Below are 27,326 nucleotides of genomic sequence, written 5' to 3'. Positions count from 1 at the left end.
ATGAATTTATACAATTTTTTTTTCTTATTTTTATCTGCAAAATATCCTGCCAAAATTTTTCGAATACAATTCGGACCACCCTGTATTTTATTCCACAATTGTTCCAAAATCTCCTCTAAATATTCCAAGAATGTAATGTTTTGCAGACCATGCGTGGTAAAAGCAACATAACATGAAGTGGTTGGAAGCCCGGGTTCTTCGAAAAAAACCTCAGTGTGAAAAGCATAAATTTAAAGAAGACGTTTTTATCTTTAACAAGCCAAGTGTGGGAATCTCCACACTATAAGGTGTGGAGAATGTGTTTTTTATAAAACCTTTCTATTGAATTGTGCTATTCGCAGAAAATGAGGACCACCTCCAAAGACTAGTATATCGCTTCAGTCTAGTAGCAAAATCTTAAACATAATAAGCATCCAAAACAAAGAGCCTGACAACATCAAAAATACCTATCAGATACAAGATTGTCGTGGATAACTCAATAATACAGCAAGAAATGAAATTTAAATATCTAGGTATCTAAACTGAGGTAAGACAGATGTAAGACAACAAACAACAAAAGCAATGAGAGTAGCTGGATGTTTGAACGACACCATATGGAAAAATAAATACATAGGTGTCGAGATCAAGTCAAGAATATACAAAGCTGTTGTCAGACCCATAATGACCTACAAAGCAGAAACCAGACCGGATACAGCAGAAACAAAAATATACTCTTGGAAACAGGCAAAATGAAAATTTTCCGCAAAATCGCAGGTAAAACGCTCCTAGATAGAGAACGAAGCGACAACATAAGCCAAACATGCAAGGTGGATAGCATTAATAAATGGGTATTGAGCAGAAGACGCGAATGAAATGAACATATAAGCCGTATGGACGAGGAAAGAATAGTAAGGTCAACTTGAGACAAATCACCACCGGGAAGAAGAAGCACGGGAAGGCCAAGAAAAAGATAGTGTGATAATCTTACCATCGATTGAAACTGTAGGCATGATGTGAAGAATGAACAGGCAATCTGCCTAATATAAAGTAGGAAGAAGAAGAAGAGTCTATTGAATCTTTTTTTCGTTTATTAACTATCTAGTCAATTTTTGTTAATGATGACATGTATTGATTATTTCAATTCCAAATATCTCGAGAACCATTAGTTGCAGCAATTTTCACCAAGAGACATTTTTACGTAGAAAATGGCGGTAATGTGTATTTCTTCACTCAATAGTTTGTGTACAGGGTGGGTCAAATTCGACGCTTTTAAATGGAAACATCCTTTTCTATAGGAGATAGACAAAAACTAATGTCAATTAAAATTGTCAAAAACATGATGGTGAAAACCGCATATCGATATCTGTTACCGTTTCGGAGTTACGGGGTGTTTTTCAAAAATATGCATTTTTAACAAATCGCTGTAACTTTTTTGTTATGGAAAATTTTGTATTTTTATGAAAACATTTCCAAGGCACCTTTTTACGTAGAATTTAATGGTTTAAGTATATATTTTTTTAAATTAATAATTTAAGAATTATCAACAGAAAATTTGATTTTTTATATGGGACACCCTGTATATTTTTAATTTGTTAAAAATAATTTAAAATTACCTTTCCAAAAATATAACACACTTGATATTTTGCTCGATCCCTCTTCGAGATATAGAGTATATAAAAATTTGCCCGCTTTAAATAAGTAGGCTTTGAACGCCGGTGCTGTAATGCAAAAAAATCTAGCTGTGAGCATCAATTAAAACGAAAATAATATTTGCTAGGAGAGGTGCAGAATTTTATAACAATTTAAAATATATTTAACCAACATCAACACATTTAAACTATATCTAATAACAATAAAAATAAATAGCAAACAAAGACATGAGATTTTGCTACAGGTGTTCGACATATCTTCTGTTTTTCAAACATTTCTCGCGGAATTCATTAACTCAGTGGGGGTGAGAGATACCCTCTCATAACTGCTAAGTATTTCTAATTCTTGTCTAGATTATACGGAAGAATAAGGAACCTTTATTCTTCCGCAAATATATCCATAGGATTAGATTCATGGGCACTAAGTCAGGCGGCTTTGACGGCCAACGGCTGGGATCTTGGTTAGCTATTCAATTATTCTTGAAATTGGCTGCAAAAATTTGGTGATATCAGCGTTCAGAGGCGGTGCGTCGTCTTTCTGGAAAGATATGTTTTCGAGTTCCATTAAGGGCATATCATCAATGAGGGGTCCAAAGCCTACTAGTTAAAAATGGCTAACTTTTAAAAATTCTGTATTTCGAAGAGGATTATAACAAAATATCAAGTGTGCTATATTTTTGGAAAAGTAGTTTTAAGCAGGGGGGTGACAGTAAACCGGAAAATTGGAAACAGTTCTGGCGCGGTCTTACCCAGGCAGAAAGCATGGCCTTCTAGACTGTCCTAGACAAAAATCTGAATATTTCTATATGATTTCTGTCAATTTCAGTTACGGAACATTTTTATGCACGTCGGCGTCCTCTTCTTTTGTCTGTGTGTGCCATGTGTCAACTCCCCGAGGCCTCTGGCAAGGTCGGGCGCCATTTTAATTTTTTTGCCGTTTTAGATTTGATTGGAAGTTTGTTTATGATATTTCGGCTGAAATTTATAAGTACAAAGATGTTTTTGATACAAAGTTCCTTGTTAACACCTTAATAAAGTATATATGGTATTAATTACATGAATAAAATGATGAAATCGACGTTTCTGCGTGTAGTAGGTATGGGCCATATTATATGTAAAAATAGGTAATATATTAACTGTTTTTATATTTTTTTAGCTTTAGATCCAAAGATCTTGGGATATTCTTTACCAAGGATTTTTCCGTATCTCTACTTTAAAGACTGATCGGTGATTTTGAGCAATTGAAAGCAAGTTACACAAGGTAAATTATGATTATTGAACTACCTATTATTAGCCTACATTAATTATCTACAAGATGAACAGAAATGCGTAATTACATATCACATAGGTACCTATTATGTATTTTCATAGCAATAATGCTATGTATGTAGATTATTTTTAAAATACAAATGAGGTATTAGATGTATATCATATCATGTATATCATATGTGTATCATATTTTTTATTCATTTTATTTTCATTCAAGTCCTGTTTGATTTAATTCACAACAGTCTTATGTACCTATATTTATGTTTTTTTTACATATTTTTTTTTTGATTCCAGGTTTTGCGTGGGTTCCTGTTGTCTTTTTCTTGCTTCCAGTTAGTTTTACGCCCGTGAAGCTGTGAAAACATTTATTTATCTTCAAGTTTCTGTAAGTCAGTGCATTGTTACTTTACTATTTCACTTTAACACAGCATCTCTGATGTTATTTAAATATTTTGATATTGATACAGTAGTTTATGGGTTTATAGCTCTTTAATTGTGTTGATTTGCATATTTACATTGTTCTAAATTCCAAATAAATATTTTTGAGTAATTTTGTTGTATTATTTACTACTAGAAAAAGTAAAAAGTATATTAACCCTCATTAAACCTCCTGAACAGCCCGCCATTAAAAACCGGAAACGGAAATAAATTTCATAAAATTGAAATTGTCATGTCAATGAAGTGTCTATGTCATGTCAAATCATGTCAAATGTCCCAGCCGCCATATCTGAAAATTAGTTACCCAGGCAGCCACGCTGTTTCCATAATTTAACATTGACTTGACACTTCTTCTTGTATTTATTATTTAATGGTTTTAAGTTCTTGTCAGTTAATTAAAAATATAGAGGATGTCCCAAATAAAAAATCAATTTTTTTGTTGATAACTCTTAAATTATTAATTTTAAAAAAATGATGCTTAAACCATTAAATTCTACGTAAAAAGGTGCTTTGGAAATGTTTTCATAGAAATACAAAATTTTTCATAGCAAAAAAGTTACAGCGATTTGTTAAAAATTCAATTTTTTGAAAAACACCCCGTAACTCTGAAATGGTAACAGATATTGATGCAAACCATCATGTTTTAGATGAAAATTGAGCTGCAGATACCGATATTAGTTTTCGTCTATCTCCTATAGAAAAGGGTGTTTCCCTTTAAAAGCGTCGAATTTGACCCACCCTGTACAGATACGAACGAAAATATATTAGACTTCAAACCAGTTAAAAAATATGTAGGTGGTGCCCCCTAAAAGTAGGAGTCGTATTGACATATAGACAAATCAAATTTCTCACGTCAAAACACTCCCAGACACCAATTTTCATCCAAATATAAACGTTAATTCACAAATTATTTGGAAAAAATCGAAATAAAAATGAAACTTCGTTCGTATAGATTATGACATACATTTATACGAACTTTTTTTACTTATTTTTACTTACAGAATATGTTGCCGAATGCAATTCGGACCACCCTGTATATCGACACATCATTAAGCATGCCCTTTCCACTCCCGGAGCAGCTTTTATAGTTCCTTATCCCGCTAGAAGCGCACCGGTCGCATCAAAAATTGCAAAAATTTCAAATATGCTCGCCCAATAAGAACAAAGATCGTAATTAAACTTCCTGTTTCCTGTTCCTCCTCCACTTTAGTTTACCATTTTGTAAAAGAGGTACCTAAACAAAGATAAATTTTAGCTTTTGATGTATCTGTTTCTAAATATGAAGTGTGTTTATCGAAAACTATCGAGTTTGATTCATAATTTTCGTAAGCGGTTTAGTAAGGTTGTACGATTTGCCACCGCTGAGTTTTCCTTTCTATATTTGTTCTGGTTGAAATAAAATTCACCACAAAAAAATACTTCGCCCGGGTTTGTTATTTCGGTGATACGCAGCTGAAGCAAATTTATAGAATATACCACCAGAGAAAATGGTTAAAGCTTATGGACATTTTACAACTGATGATTATACTTTTAATAGCCAATCAAAATATAAAACACTTCCGACAGCAAATTTGCCACGTAGATTTAGTTATGAAAGCGTATATTTAATATGTTAATAGAAATTATTAATTTAAGCTACTAGCTCTAGTTAGTCCTAAGTTTTATTTTTTAATTTAAAGACAAAACTTAGGTTTAATTAGAACTTGTAGCTTAATAGTTGAAATCTGATTATAAAAATGGAAAGAACAGCAATTCAAATATAGGCGGTTTCTTTAATGTGCAAAAAACTGTTCCTTATCCTACTAGATGTCGCTAAAATACGGTCCCTAAAATAACATGGCAGTGGGCCATAAAGAAATGTCATTTCCATAGTCAAAAGTAGGGAACACGTTAAACCATAAACAGACGTAATCGGTAAAATAGGTACCTGCATTGCCTAGCACAAAAAAAAGGCGGGCAGTTTAAATGTGAATATAAAATTTTATGTATTTTTTAAAATATTACGAAATTAAAACTGCAAAAAATATAATGAAAATTACAATACGGAATAATTATAAGACGGAATATTTGAAAAGTATAAACTATTGTACACATTTTAAATGCTTACAGTTAAATGCTAAATTAAATTTGATAATATAAAACATATATGCTGAATTAACCTCGAGGGGTAAACCGCTGACGAATTTCTGTACACTAATGCCAAAGTAATGCCAACATCTTTTACACCAAAATACACCAACGGTTTACCCGTAGATTAACCTATAGTATCATAACACGTATTTAACAAAGCCACTAACAAAGCATATAAGATCGCAGGGTTTGCAATTTATGCTATTATAACAGATAAAGATTTAAATAAGACATCATCAAAAATTAATTCACCTTTAAGTTGAATTTATAAACTCAGCAGTTGAGATTCAGTTGAGGTAGCAAATGTTCAATACTATGAAATGAAGACGCGAATTTATAGTCAGTTCGTTTTACGTTCACGGAGTTCAGAGATGGGCAATGTCCTTACATATCGAACTTGCTTTGCATGATACCCTTTCCTGGATCGTGTTCAAATCACATCATCGGCTGAACAAAATATTACATCATGACGGTAAAACACATAGCACAAAACATAAAGTTCAAATCATAGAGAAATACAAGGTCTCTGGTTCCTCGGGAAATATTCCTCCATAATTTATGTACGCACAAACACAAAACAAACAAACAAAGTATATGCTACACAAAATAATAACAAAATTCCAAAATTTAAAACAAAAGTGTAAGCAATTGCAAAATACAGATAATTTGCTGTCATGTCACTTGTCAATCTTGTCATGACATGTGACAGGTAGCAGGTGGCGACGCTTTGGAGCCCTAACTCAAGAACAGTTAACCTAATAGGACTGCTCATTCAGCCAAAAGTGTCCGCCAGGTGCATGCGAAAACTACTCGCTTTGTGACGTCTTGTAGCCCTTGTCATGGTTATTAGTCCTTATCCGGCAGCCAATAATACGCATACGTGCAATATTGGTTACCGAATGCAAAACGTTCATTATTTAGTTTATTTATTTAAACACCTTATATGTATGCAGTATAGAAAATTAACTGTGTAAATCGTATTAAATACTCGGATAATGCATTTTTAAGAACAGCAGTTCCCAGCATCACCTTTTGCAAGCATTCTTTTTATAGTACTTCCATATTTTGCTTTAAAATAATTAATAAACAAAATCGTGGGCACTTAGTATGCACTTTGTCACAATCCACAATACAAAATGAACGTATTTATACACTCTATAGCTCTAAAAACTTTCGACACCTTTTTCACATTTAAAATTGACAAAATAATTAACTCAAAATTTCTCAGCTGTTATTTTTATAAGTTTACCATAGGCAACTAATAATACTCACTATCATGACAAGGCCACGAAGGCTTTGACAAGGGCTACAATGACGTCACAACTGTCAGCTGAAGCGTGGGAAGAGGCGAACGTACGTCCATAGATAAATGCAACAAGTTTAGATTGGAAAGCCCGTAAACATTTTAGGTCGCGAAATTATTTTGGGTCGCGACCGTTATCCGCGATCTGGCGCTGCTATAGCGGTCGCTAAGAACAACGGCAAACAAAAACAGAAATAATTTTCTCTTGTCAAAGTCAGAATCTTCAAAAATCATAATAATCTTTCAAAATCTAAACCGCTCTCATTAAAGAAATTCCGAAAAGTGCGTTCATTTTCAAAGTAATTATTGCTATCTTGTGAGTTTAATTCAAGTTTTATTTACTCTAACCGATGATAATTGTGAAAAAGTGGCATTAAAAACTTAAAAAGCTGTGCTGTGAACTGTGAACAGCAAAAACAATCGTGGATCGTGGCATAACGTCGGTTTCCAATGTTTCATAGGTATTTCATACATGCGTCCTTATATAAAATAAGGTTTCTTGTATGCAACACACTGTATTTTATTTATAAAATTAAACGAAAATAAATTTGAATAAACAATATATGGCGATATAATTCCGGAAAAAGCCGAACCGCTCCGAAATTTTCAAAAGTTTTGGTTCGCGACCGTTGCAAGAACAGCGCCAAATAGTGTTTACATTGTCCTTATGGGCACTTTCCAATCTAAACTTGTTTCATTTATCTATGCGTACGTCTTATGAGGATGAGCAATCCTATTAGTTTACCGTTCTTGCCCTAACTGAACTATGCAACATTAGGGAAGCATTATGGCCAAGTTAGACAACCTTTCAAACACTCTTTTATGAGTGGGCAATCTAAAGTAATCAATGTCATTAAGAAACTACCTGTAAATAAATAACATATTGTCATTTGAAATAAAAAAGAAAAACTACTTAAATATCTAAATAAATAAAAACGGGAACACTATTAACATATTTTTATGTCTATTGTAAAAAATAATCTTATTTCTACCACAATTTTTGTCAGTGTAAGGCTTGGTATCCATTCGAACTTCGAAATGTGCCAACAGTGTCAGATATTATGATATTCTAATATGCCAAGTTTGTTGGCGAACCAGATCGGTTAAAACAAGACGACTCTGGAATAGCTGATATCGCAAATGGCATTGCCAACTTGCAGTAGCATATTTGTTTTATGTTTGAGTAATGGCGTTTGATATTTGCAGTTAAGATATACCTCTTACCATGTAATTATATCACTTCGTAAGATGCTGTAATTATTCTTTCAGAGGAATTACATGAACAGAAAATTGAACTGCGGAGAAAAACATTAATTCGAAATAGAGATAATTTAAAATTTAAACTAGTGAACTTAGTTAAGTATACTTTAAGTTTATTTACTGTAAATTTAAAGTTTATTGCAAAGGTAATACGAGAATTATGTCTGTTCTTTGATGTAACGAATACTGTTGAATATCGGCGTCATCTTGTATAGACTTTCTTATTTTGTTTTCCGCGTATTCTTTATAGAATCTTAATTGGAAATAAAATATGTTTCAAATGTTTTTTTAACAAAAAAAATATTATTCAAATATATTTATTTGTAATATTTAATTAAAAACTGAATTTGAAAAGTTTTTTAAATGGTATTAGATCTCATAATATCTACACTCACCGACACGAAAAAACAGGCACCTTAAAATTTTCATGTATTTTAAAGTTTAATATATTTTATTCGAGTGGGCAGATTTTGATGATTTTTAAGCAATTTGTAGCTAAATTATGTGACTTTTCAGTATCTCTCTCTGAATCAGAAATGAAAGTTTCCATCTGGCAATTATACGAGGGAAAACAAAATATTGATATTTTGGTGAGAGTTTGAAACACCCTGTGGCATATGTTAAGATAGCAAGGAATTTTAAAATAAATTTTATCATCTGGATACGTCTTTTCTCAATAGTTTGTTTTTGATTCGTCTGAATAGCTTTATTTTTTATTGGAGATATTCGTTTTTAACCAACAATTTTAGCATTTTTTTTTATTTTGGGTCTTCATCAACACACACTTATAAAATAGTGTTTATTGTTTTTGTAATGTCACTGTCATTGAAAAGTCAAAATTGTTGCTTTAATTGATTATTGTAGAGATCAATTTTTAGACTTAAAACCATATATGCTAGAGTAACTGCCCAACAGACAATAATAATATGATTTTTCAAAGACCGTGACATTACATAAATTATAAACACTATTTTATAGGTCTATTGACTAGGACTGAAACTAGGTCTATTGAATAGCAAAGGCATGATTTTAATGAAAAAAATACGAAAAAATATCAGTGTCTTCTTAAAAAACGAATATCAACCAAAAAAATACCTAAAGCTATGGAGAAACAAAAACAAACTATCGAGAAAAAACGTACCTAGATAATAAAATTATTTTTAAATTCCTTGCTTTGTAAAGCTTCGTTCAGCACTTCGAAATCAGTGGAATAAATTTAGTAGTTTCAATTAAGGTACATTCAGGCTGAGAGCGTCGAGCGTAGCGTCCGCGGACGCTAGCGCAACGTCAGCGGACGCTAGCGCAACGTCAAACGCGTCCTGCCTGAACGGTCTAATTTAAGTAAAGTGAAATGATTCCATTTCGACACGCGGACGCGACGCAAACGCGACGCGACGCTCGACGCTCTCAGCCTGAATGTAACTTTAGTCGTAGAAGTTTGTTCATCTAATTTTAATGTAAGCATTCAGAACGTCATAATTAGTGGTAGTCATTTTCAATTAGTGGAAAAAGTTAACAAACTTTTGACTTTTCCACTAATTATACTTCAAAATTTGCGAGGAATGTCATTTTGGCCTCAACAAAAGTTTGGTTAGAAATCAAAAATTTATTGTTTTATAAGCTAAATATTATGCTTTCTCTATGGATACAACAGACTACAGCAAGCTGTTGCTGGGATATTTTATTAATTTTATTTATGTTTTTAGACATTGCGAATGATCGTTAACTAAAAAGTATAAAGTGTAGTAATTGAAACCACTAATTTATTCCACTAATTGAGAGGTTCTGAATAAAGCTCGGAGGGTTTTTCAAACTTTCACAAAAATATCAATATTTTGTTTTCACTCGCATAATTTACAGATGGCAACTTTCACTTTTAATTTAGAAAGAGATACTAAAAAGTCAAATAATTTAGCTACAAATTGCTTAAAAAAATCATCAAAATTGGTTCACTAGAACACAATATATAAAACTTTAAAATAATGAAACTTTTAAGGTGTCCGTTTTTCGTGCCGGTGAGTGTATTTGGAAATACTTATTGTTATTCTTTTATCGGTTAGGCAAAATTGTATACTAGTAAAAAACCAAAAGAAAAACGATTGAGCTGCTAGTTTAGGGTAAATTTTAATTCGAATGATATTTAAAAAAAAATTCTAGTCTTCTCAATCAAGGGGCCCCTAACACTAAACAGATCTTTGACTTTTAAATTTTATCTAAATATAAGATTTATAAATCTGTAATCTTTTAGAAATCACAAATTGAGATAAAACTTAAGTCACTAAAAGGGTACCTATCCGGTATATATGTCACTGTAAATGTCCGAAATGCCGTAAAACCTAGAATAAGCGCGCTAAACGTAGGATTTACCAAAAGGAAGTGGTAAAAGCCCGAAAACTTTTGTTTTGCTTCCATTTCGGACTTTTACCGGACCCAAACCGTAGATCTTAGGATTTACCACATCGCATTGGTAAAAGTACGAATTATTTTTCTTATAGCAACAATATCGACAAATTATGCATTGGTTAGCCTGGTTATTTGGTGGGGTTGGTTTGTTTTTACTACCACTTGCTTATTCGTACTTTTACCGATGCGGTGTGGTAAATCCTAAGATTTATTATTTGGGTCCGATAAAAGTCCGAAATGGAAGCAAAATAAATAGTTTTCGATATATATATATATATATATATATATATATATATATATATATATATATATATATATATATATATATATATATATATATATATATATATATATATATATATATATATATATATATATATATATATATATATATATATATATATATATATATATATATATATATATATATATATATATATATATATATATATATATATATATATATATATATACTCCAGGGTTTGGTTTGGTTTGGTTTGGTCAAGGTTTGGTTTGGTTTGGTCGCAACTAACGTCGCATCCCCACGCCTAACCGCCACCTGTTACGATCAAGAACATCTTCCTCTTCCAAGTTACGGTCCTCCATTGCCCTTCTGATGGCCTCATTCCAAGATCTTCTAGGCCTTCCTCTTTTCCTTTTTCCAGGAGGTGACCAGCTGTAGATACGGTAGAGCCATCTTTGGTGTTCCATGCGTAGCAAGTGTCCAAACCCCTTAAGGCCCCTCTGTTCGACTCTATCCACTATTGTCTGTGTGGCATCCATTTTGGCTCTGATTTCCACGTTCCTAACTCTGTCCAGTTTAGATGCTCCCGCACTGCATCTCAAATAGTCCATTTCGAGTGCATTCAAAGCTCGCTTTTGTTCAGCTTTTAAGGTCCAAACTTCACACCCATAAGTTACTACCGACTCCACTAGGGCTCTTCCAGTATGTACTTTTGTGTTTGGTCTTATGGTTTTGTCCCACCAGATGCCATTCAGTGCTCCTATAATCTTCCGCCCTTGTTCTATTCTAGCAGATACTTCTGTTTTGTCCAGTCCCTTTCTGGTTATCCAGTCCCTTTCTGGTTATCTGGTCCCTTTCTGGCCCCCAAATATTTAAACCATTCAACCTGTCTGAGCTTTGCATTGTCAGTAATAAAAATGTCAAATTTATCATCTGAATTGGTCACTAGATATTCCGTTTTATCAATGTTCACAGTAAGGCCCCATTCCGTGTATGCCGAATTTAATCTGCTCATCATGAATTCAAGGTCGTAAGCATCTTGAGCTATGACTACCTGATCATCGGCAAAATTCAATGTAACCAAACACTCATTTCCTACAGAGACGCCCATTCCCCCACACCTCTTCTTCCAGTCCCTAAGAGCAACTTCCAAATACAGATTAAATAAAAGAGGCGACAAAGGACATCCCTGTCGAAGGCCTTTGGTCGTAAAAATTACCTCAGACAGTCGGTTACCGCTCTTAACATGAGCTCTGTTGTTGTTGTACAGCACCTTAATTAAATTTATGAGACATTCATCCACATCAAGTCGTACTATAGTTTAATTCTGGGGATGGAGTCGTAAGCTTTTTGAAGGTCTACAAAAGCTAAATGTGTATCTTCTTCACGTGAATTCCGTTTTTCTATAAGTTGTTGGATAGTAAATAGATTATCTATACATGAACGCCCTGCAGTAAAGCCACTCTGCTCTTCACTGATTTTGTTGTAAGTAGATATTTCTAACTTATTTCTAATTATTTTTGTAAAAAGTCTGCTGAAGGTGCAATTCACACTAAGACCTCTGTAGTTATTCGGGTCTTTTCTGTTTCCTTTTTTATATATAGAAGTGATATAGGCTAACTTCCATTCACTAGGTATTTTATTCCGATCTACACACATCTGCATTAAGTTTGTTATTTCTGTTATAAGACATTCTCCGCCATATTTTAGCATTTCAGCCATAATACCACCTGGTCCGTTTTTCATAAAGACCAAGGCTTGTTTAACTTCCTCGATCGATATATTTGTTCTAGCTTCTGTAATACTGACGGCTTCATTGTTTTGTAAAAACTGTGGTCGTTGTTCTATTAATAGGTTTTCATAATGTTTCCTCCAATCACTGAAAGATATAGTTCCCATCCATCGTTCACGCGTATTTGTTTTCATCCCTTTCAGAGTTCTCCATGCTTCCGTAGATCGAGATCCCCCAATGTAAGTCTCAATATCATTGCATTTTCTTTCCCACATACTATTCTTTTCCTCGGTTACTTGTTGTCGAACTTCCTTTTGTAACTTCTTATATGCTAACCAATTTTCATCTGTTGGATTTCCTAACCAATTATTATACCACATACTTTTTTGGTAAATCCTAGGTTTAGCGCGCTTATCCTAGGTTTTACCGCATTTCGGACATTTACAGTAACATATACCTACATACGTTTTGGTATATGGCAGTTAAAGATCAATGTCATTTTATATGTAATTTTTTTTGCTTATATTCTTTATACGTTTATTATATAATTACTAAAATTTTTTAATATTGGTTACTTAATGTAAACTCGACTTTATTTTACAACATAAAATGTCACGGTATTTTATTATTTTGAGATAGAATTTTAATGGAAAACTGTGTATTTTATAGCCTATAAAATATTGAGCACTCTAAGATATTTACTTTTATATTTGATTTTATAAGTTTATTCAACCTTACTTGTAGCTCGCCAAAACAGATTCTTAACATGCTATTCGCTCTGTAAGCAGAGGAATTTAATTTATTTAAGAACCAAACTTCGCCGCAAAAAAATCAATTTAAAAATAAAAAAAACATGCTGAATAAAATGCTTGCAGAAATAAGTAGTAAATATTAATAGTACGGGATGATGCAAAAAGGCTAAATTTTTTTATCTATTTTATGTATTTTACATTAATTTTAAACAATTTTGAAATCTCATTGTAAAAAATACTTTATTTTTTTTTGAAATAGAAAAAAAAAACATTTTTACAATTTACACATATTCAAATAAAGGCGCACTCTCACGACTCGTTTACTTGCCAAGTACGCAAATATTTGCGTACTTGGCAAGTATCCCCATCAGTCCCCAATTTGTAAACAACATCGGCAAGTGTTGCGCTCACACGATGTGTCCATTTCAACAAGTACGCCAACACAAACATTGTTTAAATCATTGGCAAGTAAACAGTATAGTCGCATGTCGCATCGATGGATACCGGTCGTCCCGAAATTGTCGTTGCTAGTGATTCTTTTTTCTTTTTAAGTTTACTTAACAGTAACTTAAGTTACTGTACACTGCAATACGATTTCTACGTTCTTTACGTTTGGTCATCCATATGAAGGGCTCATTTTCGTATAAATCCATAAATTCCAAAACAACATCATTTGAAGATTACACGGGAAAACCCAGTTTTGTCCATTTTAAGTGGAGCCGAGAAAAATGCAATTTAGTGTTTTTAAAGAAATGTGTTATTTTCGGTTAAATAATTAGAAAAATATATATTACTACCAATTATGAATTATTAATATTGTGAGTTATCGCCGTATTCTGAAATACCGAAATAAAAATGCAAAACAAAACAGGGGAAACCTAGGAATGTCCAATTAAAGGTTGTATAAAACCTAAATCTAAACTATAATTTTTTTGTTGTAGGAAGAAAATTAATATTTAAGTCGGTTTTTATTACAATACATAAATTTATAACATATAATACTAATGGCAAGATGCATGGTTGTCGCCCATGCGTAAGTAATCTGGTGTTTGCCATTTACGTGTGGACTGCTCTGGTTTTTCCTTTGACCGCAAAATAACCAAGCTATATCTCTGGGACTAAGCGTATTATTGCTTTTATCTGCAATTAACTCAAAAAACACTACGATCCGGATATAAACGGGACATACTCTATAACAGTACAATTATTTGCGCAGTCGTTTTTTTGCGCCTCGGCAAGTATAGTCAAGGCTGGCCAAGTACACTTGACACGAATAATTATTGTGATCCTTTGACTCGGGCTATATTTACCGATAGAGAGTGGGGACGCGACGAGTGACCAAAGAAACTGTTCTCACGACATGGCGAGTATATTCCAATAACAAATGTTTGTCAAGTACACGAGTCGTGAGAATGCGCCTTAAGAACCAAGCTTCGACAACAAAACCTCAATTTAAAAAAAGAAAAAAAACATATTTGGAATTGCCGAAACCGGTCAGTAAAAAAGAATTTTTTGATAGTGGTTTGGACTCCATTTTAACATTACATTTTTTATCCTATTAAATGTTCATCATACAGGGTGTTTCAAAAAACATGTGCCATCTATCTTGGTAAAAATAAAATTTAATTTTCATATCAACGTAGGTCCGATTCTGCTTTGTTTTCTAGCTACAGGATGTTAGAGTCTAAATATTTTTTTGATTTATTATACTTTTCTTCCAAGTACTTTTAGCGTTTCGAATGAAATTTTGAGGGTAAAAGTTACTATAAATGCGACATATTTTAAGACTATAGTCTGTCCAACGAGAAGATCCTTGACAGTGGTAGATGTGTCTGTCATTTTAATTTCAAAGTAGTTTATTTTATTTTACAAAGAAATAAGTTGGTACAACTGGAACGCATAGCAGGAAATATTTAAAATTTGACTGACAAGTGATTACTTCAAAATATTGTGAAAAAAAACTGCATAAAACTGAAAAAATGTAATCGAGTTATTTTATTTAATCAAAACGGTATGTGTTAATACAAAACAAACACGAACAAGACACCATATACCAAAAAATAGAAAAAAGAACTATTTCTTACTTTCAAGCTTTATGAAACTTCCCGCATTTATGATTACATTTATCAATATAACTTATATATACAAACACAAATTTGTTATATTCCACAGGAATAAATAAAACAACATAAATAAAACAAACTATTTTATTAATAATAACACTTGCCAAATTTTATACCTTAAAGGTTGATTAATTAACTTTAATCTAAATATTTTTAAACCAGTACCTTTTGACATTATTTTTCTGCAGTACTAAAATCCATTATTTACCTATCGTGTGATGTCGATATTTTACAGCTACTCCAGTTTTTAGTATGTGTTTAGTATGATCCTACCATATTCGAGATGCACTTATCTACGACGAGATGGAATACGAACTTTATTGAGGGTAACTTGTAACTTTATTGGTGTATAAGACTTTCTGCTTGGGCAGCGCGTATTAACCATACACTGTGTTCTGGGTCTACAGTTAATTTTCACTCAATTTTTCCTCCACTTGACTTCAAAAGACACAAAACACAGGTAATAACACGAATCAAAATGCATCATCTTCCAAAACGCAGGGTATTTGACAAAAGTTGACACAAAATTATAACCTATAATTTGGCAAGACTTTGACAAGCGTCAAAATCTAAAGGCGAGTTCATACGCATCGGCGTCCGTTTGTCGTTCATCGTTCCGTCAAACCAATAAAATTGAAATACGATCTGTCATTTTTGAAATAAACCAATAAAACTGGTTAAAAACAACAAGAGACGACGCATGACGGATTTATATTTAAACCCATCCATAGTTAACTTAAAAATTATTAGAAACTTTTTTTAGTAAAATAAATAGATTGGTATGGGACGTCATCTGTTTTTCTTCTGTCATCGTCTGTCGAAATCTTACCTGAGAAAAAAAACAGAGTATAACAAAAGTGTCGTCGTATTAAACAGGGACGTGCGTATGGGTTATCAATGGAATATTTTTTCTAAAAAAACAAGTACGCCACTGTCTTTTTTTCTCTTGTTAGCGAAATAGTGTAAGCAGAAAAGCTTTGCGTTTTCCTGAATATCCTTGTATCGGATCGCAAATTCGCATCGAGTCCATTAACTGGAAATTGTAAATCAAAACCACTAAATTTTGTAGTGCTACCAATTTATTGAGGTAGCAGGAATCTAATCACGTATCCATATAATCTACTATTGCATCGAAGCATAATAAACTGATGTTTAATCACGTTATAAATTTATAGGTTGCATTGAAATTGTGCGAAATATATTATGCAGGAGATATTTGCCTGAAGAGTTTGCAAAATGTGCGAACAGCGTTTAGTGTAGTTGGGTCTGTATAATTAGAAATTTTCTATTTAGATGAGCCTTAGAGATTAAAAGTATACGATACTGTTTTTACTGATAAGAGGTTGGATACTAGCATAATAAACAAAAATTATTTGATATTTCTTGAGTTTTTTTGTTTCAATATGGAATTAATGAACTATACAGGGTGATTCAAACTGTATTCCGGAAACTTCAGCAGCATATTCTGCACATAAAAATAAGTAAAAAATTTCGCATAAATGTATGTCCTAAAATGCTTAGTTTCGGACATACAGGGTGTAAAAGTTCCGTTTTTATTTCGATATAATTTCTGAAGTAACGTCAATATTACGATGAAAATTGGTGTCTGGGAGTTTTTTGACATGAGAAATTTGATTTTGATGTCAATATGACTCCTATTTTTAGGGGGCGCCCCTACATGTCTTTTAACTGTTTTGAAGAGTAATAACTTTTCGTCTGTACCTGTATAGAACTACTGAGTGACAAAATATACATTTCTGTGACTTTTTGCGTAAAAAAGGTCCCTTGGTAAAAATCGCTGTAAGAAATAATTGTTCTCGAGATATTTGAAATGGAAATCATCAATACCTGTCATCATGGAAATAAATTAAACATGTTGGCTAAATAGTTATTAGACTGAAATCATAAATTTGAAATGTTTTTGTACCAGAAATTCAATAGAAACTGTTTCATCATCATTTTGTCGCAGAAAAATTTATGATTAATTTAAAAAAATAAAAATTACCCAAATTTATTATTTCTACTCAACGTGTTAATTTTTTGTCAATAATGACATGTATTGACTATTTCCATTCTCAATATCTTGAGAACGGTTACTCGTGGCCATTTTTACCAAGAGACATTTTTTACGTAAAAAGTCATGGAGATTACATTTTTTATTCAGTAGTATTATACAGGTACGGACGAAAAGTTGTTACTCTTCAAAACAGTTAAAACACATGTAGGTGGCGCCCCCTACAAATTAAGTGTCATATTGACATCAAAATCAAATTTCTCATGTCAAAAAACTCCCAGACACCAATTTTCATCGAAATATTGACGTTACTTCAGAAATTATTTAAAAAAATCGAAATAAAAATGAAACTTCTACACCCTGTATCTCCGAAACTAAGTATTTTAGGACATATATTTATAGGAAATTTTTGACTTCTTTTTTTCAGCGGAATATGCTGCCGAAGTTTCCGGAATACAGTTTGGACCACCCTGTATATGGACTCTAGTATAATGGTAGATATTTTATCTTATGAGAGAACAATACTTAATTAGGTACGCCCTAATCCATTAGTCTAAAAATGGCATTGAAAAAAATAATTTTTTATACTCTTTAATATTAATTTTTAATATACTGAAATGTATTAAATTAAAAAAAATGTGTGTGCACTATGTGGAACAGCTATTAAATTGGGGGATTTGAAGGACACGTTGGAAAAAGTGACATATAATGCTGTTTTAATATAAATGTTATTTCCGATTTATTTACCGTTATTCCAGTTGTTTATCCAGTGGCATTGTAAGTACTTAAAAAAATAATAATAAAAATAAAAATGTCTTATTTTAATGACACACCCTGTATCAATATTTATAAAAATTAGAACTTAACTATCTTAGGTAAGGAGGATTCAATATAATTTATCAGATTTGAAATAAATACTGTCCTAAGGGTAGTTTACTCTTGGCTCGAAAAATATCAAACCCCATTAAAACGTACGTCTATGAGGTATCGCATTTCTTATCCTGGGCAAAATGTACGTCTTATAGCCATACAGCCTCCTGCCCAGAATGAAAAAGATCGCTCAACAAACAACCAAAATATTGGCTTTTATCCATCTTAAGTGGGACACCCTGTATATTTCTTATGGGAATTTACTCTACATTTTTTAAGCAGACATATTCAAAACCTTAAATCAATTTAATCAATCATCAAACTTTTTTATTATACGGTATATTTTGAACTCAGATAGTGTATAATAAAATCAATATTTAAAATAAAAAACAATAATTAAAAAAATAAAATCAATAATTAAAAATAAAACAATTTGATGCAAAATTACCGAAACAGAAATATAACGTTTACAATATAAAATGTTGGAAATTGATTTCAAGTATCTGATTTCTATTACTCTATTTTAAGTGTATTAATTGCGAGAGAAAATACAATGAAAAATAATGTCACAAAATCCAAAAAAATTATTTCGTGTTATGTCATTTTTCGAGTTGATTATTTGATATCGATATTAATTGCTAGAAATATCTAAAATTAGACGAAAACAAAATTAAAAATATATAATATTACTAGTAAAAAAAAATGTCAAAAAAAATGTGAAGAACACCGCACGATAGCCTTATGAGTCACACACTTAAGATCTTTCTCAAAGTCATCCACCGCAGGATTTACAGAAAATTAGAAGAAGATATAGCAGATACTCAGTTTGGCTTTAGAAATGGTTTTGGTACTAGGGAGGCTTTGTTTGCCTACAATGTCTTAATGCAGCGATGCCTTGATGTCAATCAAAACGTATATGCCTGCTTTATTGACTATAATAAAGCATTCGATAAAGTAAGACACAAGCAACTAATAGAAGCGTTAGAACGAAAAAATCTCGATACAAGAGATATACAAATAATAGTAAAACTGTACTTTAATCAAAGTGCGTCTGTTCGCGTCCAATCTGAACTGACGAGAGCAGTGGATATCAAACGAGCAGTTAGACAGGGATGTGTTCTTTCACCACTCCTTTTCAACGTCTACTCAGAGGAAATCTTTATCAAAGCCCTCGAAAATGATGCTGGTGGAATACTAGTTAACGGCATACCACTGAACAATTTGTGCTACGCGGACGATACAGTCCTTCTCGCTGAAAACATGCAAGACCTTCAGAATATGTTAAATAACGTCATCACAACTAGTCGAGAATATGCTCTGACACTCAATGTTAAGAAGACCAAATTCATGATTGTCACTAAAACTGGAGTGCCCAATGAACATCTGTACGCGGAAGGCGAGGAGCTCGAAAGAGTAGAGAGGTATGACTACCTGGGTACAAGTGTCGACTGCACCGCGGATTATTGTTCAGAAATAAAGATTCGCATTGAGAAGGTCCGTGCATCCTTTGTGAAGATTAAGATGCTGCTCTGTAGCCGCGATTTGAGCCTAGATCTGAGAACTCGTATGCTCAAATGTTATGTATTCCCAGTCCTTTTGTATGGTATGGAAGCTGGACCCTCAACGAGCTTTGCGAGCGGAAACTGGAAGCCTTCGAGATGTGGACATACCGTAGGATGTCGAGAATACCATGAACAGAACGTGTAACCAACGTGGAGGTTCTGAGAAGAATGAGGAAGGGCGTAAAGATCCTCAAGGGAGTGAAAAAAAGAAAATTGCAATATCTCGGCCATATCATGAGAGGTGCGAGGTATGAGATTTTGCAACTCATAATCCAGGGAAAAATTGCAGGGAAAAGATCTGATGGAAGGAGAAGAATATCCTAGCTCAGAAACCTGCGAAAATGATTTAATGTCACGTCATCTGACCTATTTAGGGCCGCAGCTTCCAAGGTCAAAATAGCAATGATGATAGCCGACCTCCGATATGGAGACGGTACATAAAGAAGAAGAATATTACTAGCTGACCCGGCAAACGTTGTTTTACAATATAAATATTTTTTTATGGGACAACAGTCATTTTTATCCAAGAGGTTAAAAATGATTGAATTACTAATAGCGCTATTAAAAAATAGGGGTTGATGGTAGAAAGGTGAAAATCTAGGGTTGTATGTATTTTTTAATGCCACATCATAAAAAAATAAAAATAAAAAAAATTGTCAAAAAGAAAAATTTGGGGTGGACCACCCTTATCAACTTCTGGGGGTATAAAAAATAAATTCTATTCTCAAAAACCTATTCTCAGACCTAATGAATATTTAAATATACATATAAAGTTTCATCAAAATCGGTAAAGCCATTTCGGAGGAGTATGGTAACTAAAACTGTGACACGAGAATTTTATATACTCTTTTATATACAGGGTGTCCCAGGCTGAGCGTGCATTAGAAGTTTCTAGGGAACTACAATATCTAGATTAGAGATTTTTTGCTACATCGTTGTTTCATAACGTGATCTATCGATTAAAAATATTTTCAATATGGCGGCACTTTCGGTAATGCCGAAAGTTGACAACAACTTTCTTATTTTAAATGGGTACCCTCATTTTTTATTACATACTTAAATTTTCTGTAAAATTTTATGAATTTAGATATTAAACACTCTATACCTAACACTAATAATTTTTACAAATTAAATTAAACTTATTAAATAAAATTAATAATATTTTTTTTAACAATATTTTTTTTAATAAATAATATTTAAACGTTATTTGTAATTGTTTGAATTCCAAGTACTCATTTAAGGCTGAGTCGACCTAGGTACCCAAACTATTTTTATTTTAATAAAAATAGTCGGCTAAAGAAATGCCGGGTGTGGGAATCGAACCCACACCTTGAGATTGGTAGACGAGAGCCTGTACCTCTACGCCACCGGGCACCTTTAAATTTATAAATCATATAGTAAAAAAATGCTCTATCTCTATTATTATTTATTTTAGACAAAAATGATTGAAGGTAGAATATTCCAAATTTAATTCACTACAAAAAACATATCTTTAGTTTTTTTCGAAAAAAGTTATGTAAACGGAGATATTTGAAAAAAAACGGAAAGATTGCGGCGGTTTTTTTCAAACTTCCCCCATTGGGACCGAATGGGACTTTTGAGGGGTTAAATAGCAGATCTTTATCTACACATTCCCGTTGAGATCGTTTGGTTACTAATTATTTCCACCTTTGCATATAATACTCGGCTACGTTTACTGGCCTAGTACTCACCAATTTTGAAGTATAATTAGTGGAAAAAGTTAAAAGTATGTCCGTGATACTTCTGACCAAAACGTTGAGTAAGCAAAATAAATAAAAGAATGGATGTCCGAACATCTTTTAGTTTCAATACTGAATCATTTTCTACTACATTCGAATTTATATTGTCTTAAGTTGAAACTTAATATAATAAAAATCAGTTCAAATTAAACTTTTTAATCCGATCTTTTTTTACTTTTCACCAACAATCCTGAAAATTTCAGCATTATTGAGAGTTCGAAAATACGAAAAAAACTTCTACTTACCGAATATCGGCTGTCATCGTCGAATGGGAATCCATTCTGGAGCGACAATCGCGCCCCCTGGATTCGAAAAATATCACCGCGGGAGCGTTGTGATAAGCCAGCTCGCGCGACGCGCACACAAAGAAGTACGAGATTGCAGCCAGGGGTCCGGCGTAACTGAAATGAGAAATTCCTTATTAGAGAAGAATTACGAACTATTATTACTTTTTAATATAAAATAGTTAATGATGCTGCTGTTGTTAGTGAGCTACGGCCCTTAATCTAATAAAAAATTTATTAAATTTTTTATTTAGATTAATAGTTATCTCTCCTAAAAAATCCTTTATGGGTATTTCGCCACTGCACTGTAAGAAAATCTACAAAATAAAATAGTTATTTTTTGTAAACACTTCTGCGTTAAACCTAAACAGACACTGCTTGTCAGAAATTATGTTTACAGTGATACAAATTTGACTAACAAAGAAAAAAATGCTTAAGTAACAAAAATACAAAGAATAAAGAAAAAACTATTTAAAATATTTAAATTCAACTATTCGAGAGCACTTTACTTTTTTAAAACAGATACGTCTACAAGAAACCGTTGACGTTCTGTTAAAATGACATTTTTAACTTGATATTTAAACTTCAAAATTAACAATTACTACCTGATAACAGTTACTTAATAATGTAAAACCAAAAAGCCCCAAACTTTCTTTATGATTATTTTTAAATTTTACGTATGTTATTACGTTTATTTCGTTTATTTATCTTGTTGTATCTATTGCTCTTTAAAATCAAAGAAGCGATTGCCATACATTACTAACATCTACAGATGCATGAGCAATACATTTATTTTTATTAGATTGAATTAAAAAAGCCTCTTTTATTTTTCTTTTAGAGGCTATCGCTTCTTTCATTGTAATTTTGGCGTTATTAAAATTTATTCTGTGCCCTGTGTCCCATGAATGCTCACAAATCTTAGATTTGTGAAAATCTCCCTTTCTTAAATAACCTTTATGTTCTTTAATTCTAACATTCAAGGGTCTAGATGTTTCACCAATTTAAAATTTATCGCATTCACAGGGTATTTGGTATTTACATTTTTTGTTTGTTGTTCTGTATTCATTTGTTTAGTATGTGATAAAATGGATCTAAGTGTATTTTGTGTTTTGAAAGATGTTCGTATGTTATATTGTTTTCCTATCCTTCTTATTTTTTCCGAAACGCCTCGTATGTATGGAATTGTACGTTGTATATATTGTGTATTGTTATGTGCAGTGCAGTAGCGAAATACCCATAAAAGATTTTTTTGGAGAGATCAATTCGCCACATAAGTATAGATATTTTTTGTTAATAGTTATGTCAATTAAATTTTTCATTACTTCTACTTTTACTCTTAATTTATACTTATACACCGAGCGTTGTTCAAAAGTAGCTATACTTTTCCGTTTTAGAGGAGAGAGGAGACTAAGAAAAACATAAAAATATAGTTAAAATTTTCCTAAAAATCAAAACGCGTTTCTATAGTAATATAATTCAGTTTTCATTCTTAGATAGATTGTTATTGATAGAATTTTAATTAACGTCATATTTTTTGCTGTTTTAAAATGTTAAAGAAGCACAAAGAACGCTCTCATTCGTAACGAGGGAACGAACGTTCGCAAGCCAAATTGATTTCTAATTAAAACGAAACTGCCACATCTGATAAACTGCAAATTTTGTGCCAGCGGAAAATTGATAATCGATGCTTTCCGGCCAGTAAAGCACGTGTTGCAATTGATATTTTAAGCTTAACACCGGTTTAAATGTCACTTGCTGTAATAAAAACAGTTTACGTGTTTTATTTTTACCGACTGTTGTAATGCCAATATATTCTATAGTAAAAAAAATTTAATTCATATTTTAACGTATTAATAAATTAAAAGTTTATTAGATTATTATTTTAGATTCGACTGGAATGTACCAGAAAGTCCAGAATAAAATAGTTAATAGGAAAATAACGAAAAAAAATCATAAAATTTAGGTACGCCCAGTAAGCAAATATTAATGGCGACAAATTAAATAAATTATGCAAAAAGTAGGGTAATATGGCAAACTATCAAAAAATGCTAGAAAAAGAAATTTTCAGAATATGATTATACGTTTATGTTTCAGTTTTAATAAATATACAGAATATTCCACTTTCATTACTACCAATTTATAGAGATTTATTAGAATAGTGCCATTATATACAGTATGTCCCCGGATTGTTTTTACAAGAGCAAAAACCTTTTTATTATTAACATTTTGAGAAAAACGTATTCTTTGTAAAACTGTATGCTTGCTCTAAAATGGTCAAACTTTTTTAGACGTTTCGAAATTTTCATACCGTTTTAGAGATAAACAAAATTTTTTTTAACAAAACTGTTGATTTTTTTAAGCCCTAAAAATCAAAAGGCGTTTAGTAATATCATTTCGTTTTCATTTTTGATAGACAGTTGTAATTAATTTTGATTCATTCAGAACAGGAAAGGTGATACTATTTTTCGGAAAAAGTGATACTATACAACGTCATTAAATAAATGACTATGACGTTAATTAAAATGTGTAATAACCATCAATTAATGAATAAAATGGTAAGTTGTTTTATTAAGAGTAAAAATGAAGCTTTTTGTGGCAAGGCTGTACGTTGGAAGTATGAGCGTTAGCAAGTCTAACATGCAGCCGAGGCCCAAAATAATTTTTACTTCGAATAGAACATGCTATTTTTTTTTCAAACATTTTTAAATAATTTCAAACGTTCCAAATAATATAAAAATATTTTATCCAACAGCCACTACTTATACAGACATTACTCACATGTATACATGCATATAAAATAAATAATAACACACAAAACTTATAAAAAAGTTATAAGAAACTAGTGTGTTATAACTTCAAAGCCACACCATTTTATAGAAATATTTTAGCTTTATTCATAAATTACTAATTCAATTATTTATTTAAATTAACATTAACATTAAATGAAAATGATTATTTTCTTTGTAGATTTAGAAATTGTAAAATCTTGTATGCCTCAAGATGCTGTCCCTCCACTGCTTAAAATAGGCTCCGTCATTACAACGCCTCGTTCTAGAATACTTAAAGCACCATGAATCTTTTTCGCAATCTCTATTTTATTGTTGATGGACTCTTCGATATATCCTTCCGCAACCGTTGCCGATCGCCATCCTCCAGGTCTTTTTAACGTTTGTCATGTTCACTCCTGCATTTACCAGTAATGTAGCGAATGGTCTTCTCATACAATGGCCAGTGTATTGCTCAGGATGTTGTAGGCCCAAGTACTTGCGCAAGATCTTCCTGGATCATTTTTCTTTAAAATCTGACTTGCTGGTTGATAATTCACTATTTTATCGTTAAAAATCGCAATTTATCTAAATGACGTCTTCATATGTCAGTGCTATTTATTATTTACATAGTAACATAAAGGCACCCTGATAATTTATTAATTCGCAACAATCAAAGTAGAACTGGTAGATCCTTTTAAATCAGTTATTCTTTAGAGATTAGACATAAAACAGTTCTGCCGTTGGATAAAATTTTGTATGGCACACGCGTCTTATAATATATAAGTCATTTGAGAAAATTAGCTAAACATTTCCCAGCGCAGTGTGATTTATATGTAAGATAACACACTAGTACCATAAATAACTATTCGTACTTTTATGCTTAGGCGTTAAAATGACTTTTTATATTGTCAATCACGTCGCAAAAATTAATACTTTTGTAAAATTAGTTAAAAATTTGAAAAAAAAATTATATTACCATAGAAAAGCGTTTTGGTTTTTAAGACTCAAAATTCAACCATATTTTTTTTTATTTTTCTCCAAAATGATACGCAAACTTGGTAATGAATAAACAGTATCAATTATTAAAACAAGCATTTTTTTCTAAAAAATACATTTTTCTCAAAATAATAATAATAAAAAAGTTGTAGTCGACTTGAACTCTACCTAAGTGGATAAGCTATTAAAGCGGGTGTTTTTCAAAAATGGCCCATCCCTATAACAATTTTAGTTTTTCAGATGAAAAACGAAAATTTGGTATGTTAGTATACAACATACTCAATTAGTTCCGGTCATTTGCTGTTTCACCGAAAATATGTAAATTTTGATTTTTAAATGTTTTTTTTTCAATATTTTTTGCTTTATTTGATAGGAAATGATATTCTATCAATATAACAACTTTTGTCAACAAAGTGGGCCTTATCCATAGTAACCTTAGCAGCAAATAGAAAGAATTAGCAATGCCTCAAGAGCATTCTGGAAATTAAAAGACAGGGTTTTCTACAATCATGATTCGAGCACAAAAACGAAACTTGCAGTGTACCGAGCAATAATAATCCTTACCACGTCCTATGCCTAGATTATGTATACTTACGTGGATAAGTAAATCACTATGGAAACTGTCGCAAACATATTAACGACTTCCATTTATCATCTTTTTTTGTTGCACACGCGGTGCTTCTCTCTACCTATCCTTGTCGAGAACCTATCTTCCGCGCGCCAGTTTACTTTTTATCCGAGAATATTTTTTTTTTATCAAACTTGTACAGAGATGGGCCACAGCTTACAGAATAATATAGCTTGGACACTCGCTAATTTTTCCCACGCTCGAATTTAAAACGCCCCACTCCGACGATGCTTAACTGAATTAAGCGAGCGAGAGTCAGCCTCATTCAGTCGAGGCATAACGTCCACCGGTGACGAGTAGGGCCGTATTACGGAAGATTTTAATTCGATTTTTTCTTATATTTAACCATAGGTATTTGTGCTTTTATTTCAATTTTATTTTTATTGTTGGAATGGGAAAAGGTTTTCCGGGATGTGCGGCTGCTGGTTACGCAAATAATTATGGAAATAATTCAAAATATAGTCTGTTTAATTTTCAATTCAATTCAAAATTAATTGAATGTTCAATTCAAAAGTATTCACACTTTAGAGCTTTTCAAAACGATAAAGACCACTTATTTGGAGGCTTGTTAATGCCAAGTGACCATTTTTATATTTAGTGTCCTCATTGGAGGCTATTTTTATAAGCTTTGTATGTAACTATCTATGTATGTATGTATGTTTTTGCAGGGCAAATCTTGTAAGCTAAATTAGAACCACTTCCTTTTATTGTAGAAGCTTGAAATTTGGCATGTAGGTTCAGACCCGATGACAATACATTTTTTGCAAGGCATGACCCGAATTTTTGACAGCTGTCAAAATGGCGGCATTTTTGAGGTTTCTGTTTTTTTAAAATTCTATTTATGAATGGATTGGGCTAAAATTATATATATATATATATATATATATATATATATATATATATGTTATATATATATATATGCTTATATAAACGTTGGGTATATTAGTGATATTGTGGTATATACATATGAAAAAAAAATATGGACGGCCATCTTGAAAAAAATGAGAGTTTAATAATACATGTTTTATGGAAGCATTACTGTTATGAAAACACACTTTCAGGTAATTTTTTACTTTTTAAAATGAGTGGAAGGGGTTGAAATAAACTACCCCCATCATTCTTGTTAACGAAATTTAAAGAAAAATCTTATCAAACACATGCA

At 32.0% G+C, this 27,326-nt stretch overlaps 1 protein-coding gene across 1 annotated transcript in view; it reads right to left on the bottom strand.

Annotated features, from left to right (window-relative positions):
- The window catches only part of LOC115881354 (orexin receptor type 1-like), a 202,321-nt gene that overhangs the window by 63,346 nt on the left and 111,649 nt on the right, over window positions 1–27,326 (bottom strand). The window contains exon 4 of the mRNA XM_030898799.1: window positions 21,734–21,889. Within this exon, the coding sequence (XP_030754659.1) occupies window positions 21,734–21,889 (156 nt within the window). The remainder of the gene's footprint in view (window positions 1–21,733; window positions 21,890–27,326) is intronic.

The sequence above is a fragment of the Sitophilus oryzae genome, unplaced genomic scaffold (assembly GCF_002938485.1).
Source record: "Sitophilus oryzae breed Bouriz unplaced genomic scaffold, Soryzae_2.0 scaffold_1716_pilon_pilon, whole genome shotgun sequence".
Taxonomy (NCBI): Eukaryota; Metazoa; Arthropoda; class Insecta; order Coleoptera; family Curculionidae; genus Sitophilus; species Sitophilus oryzae.
Note: the sequence above shows the minus strand (reverse complement) of the source record. Positions and strands in the feature narration are given on the sequence as shown.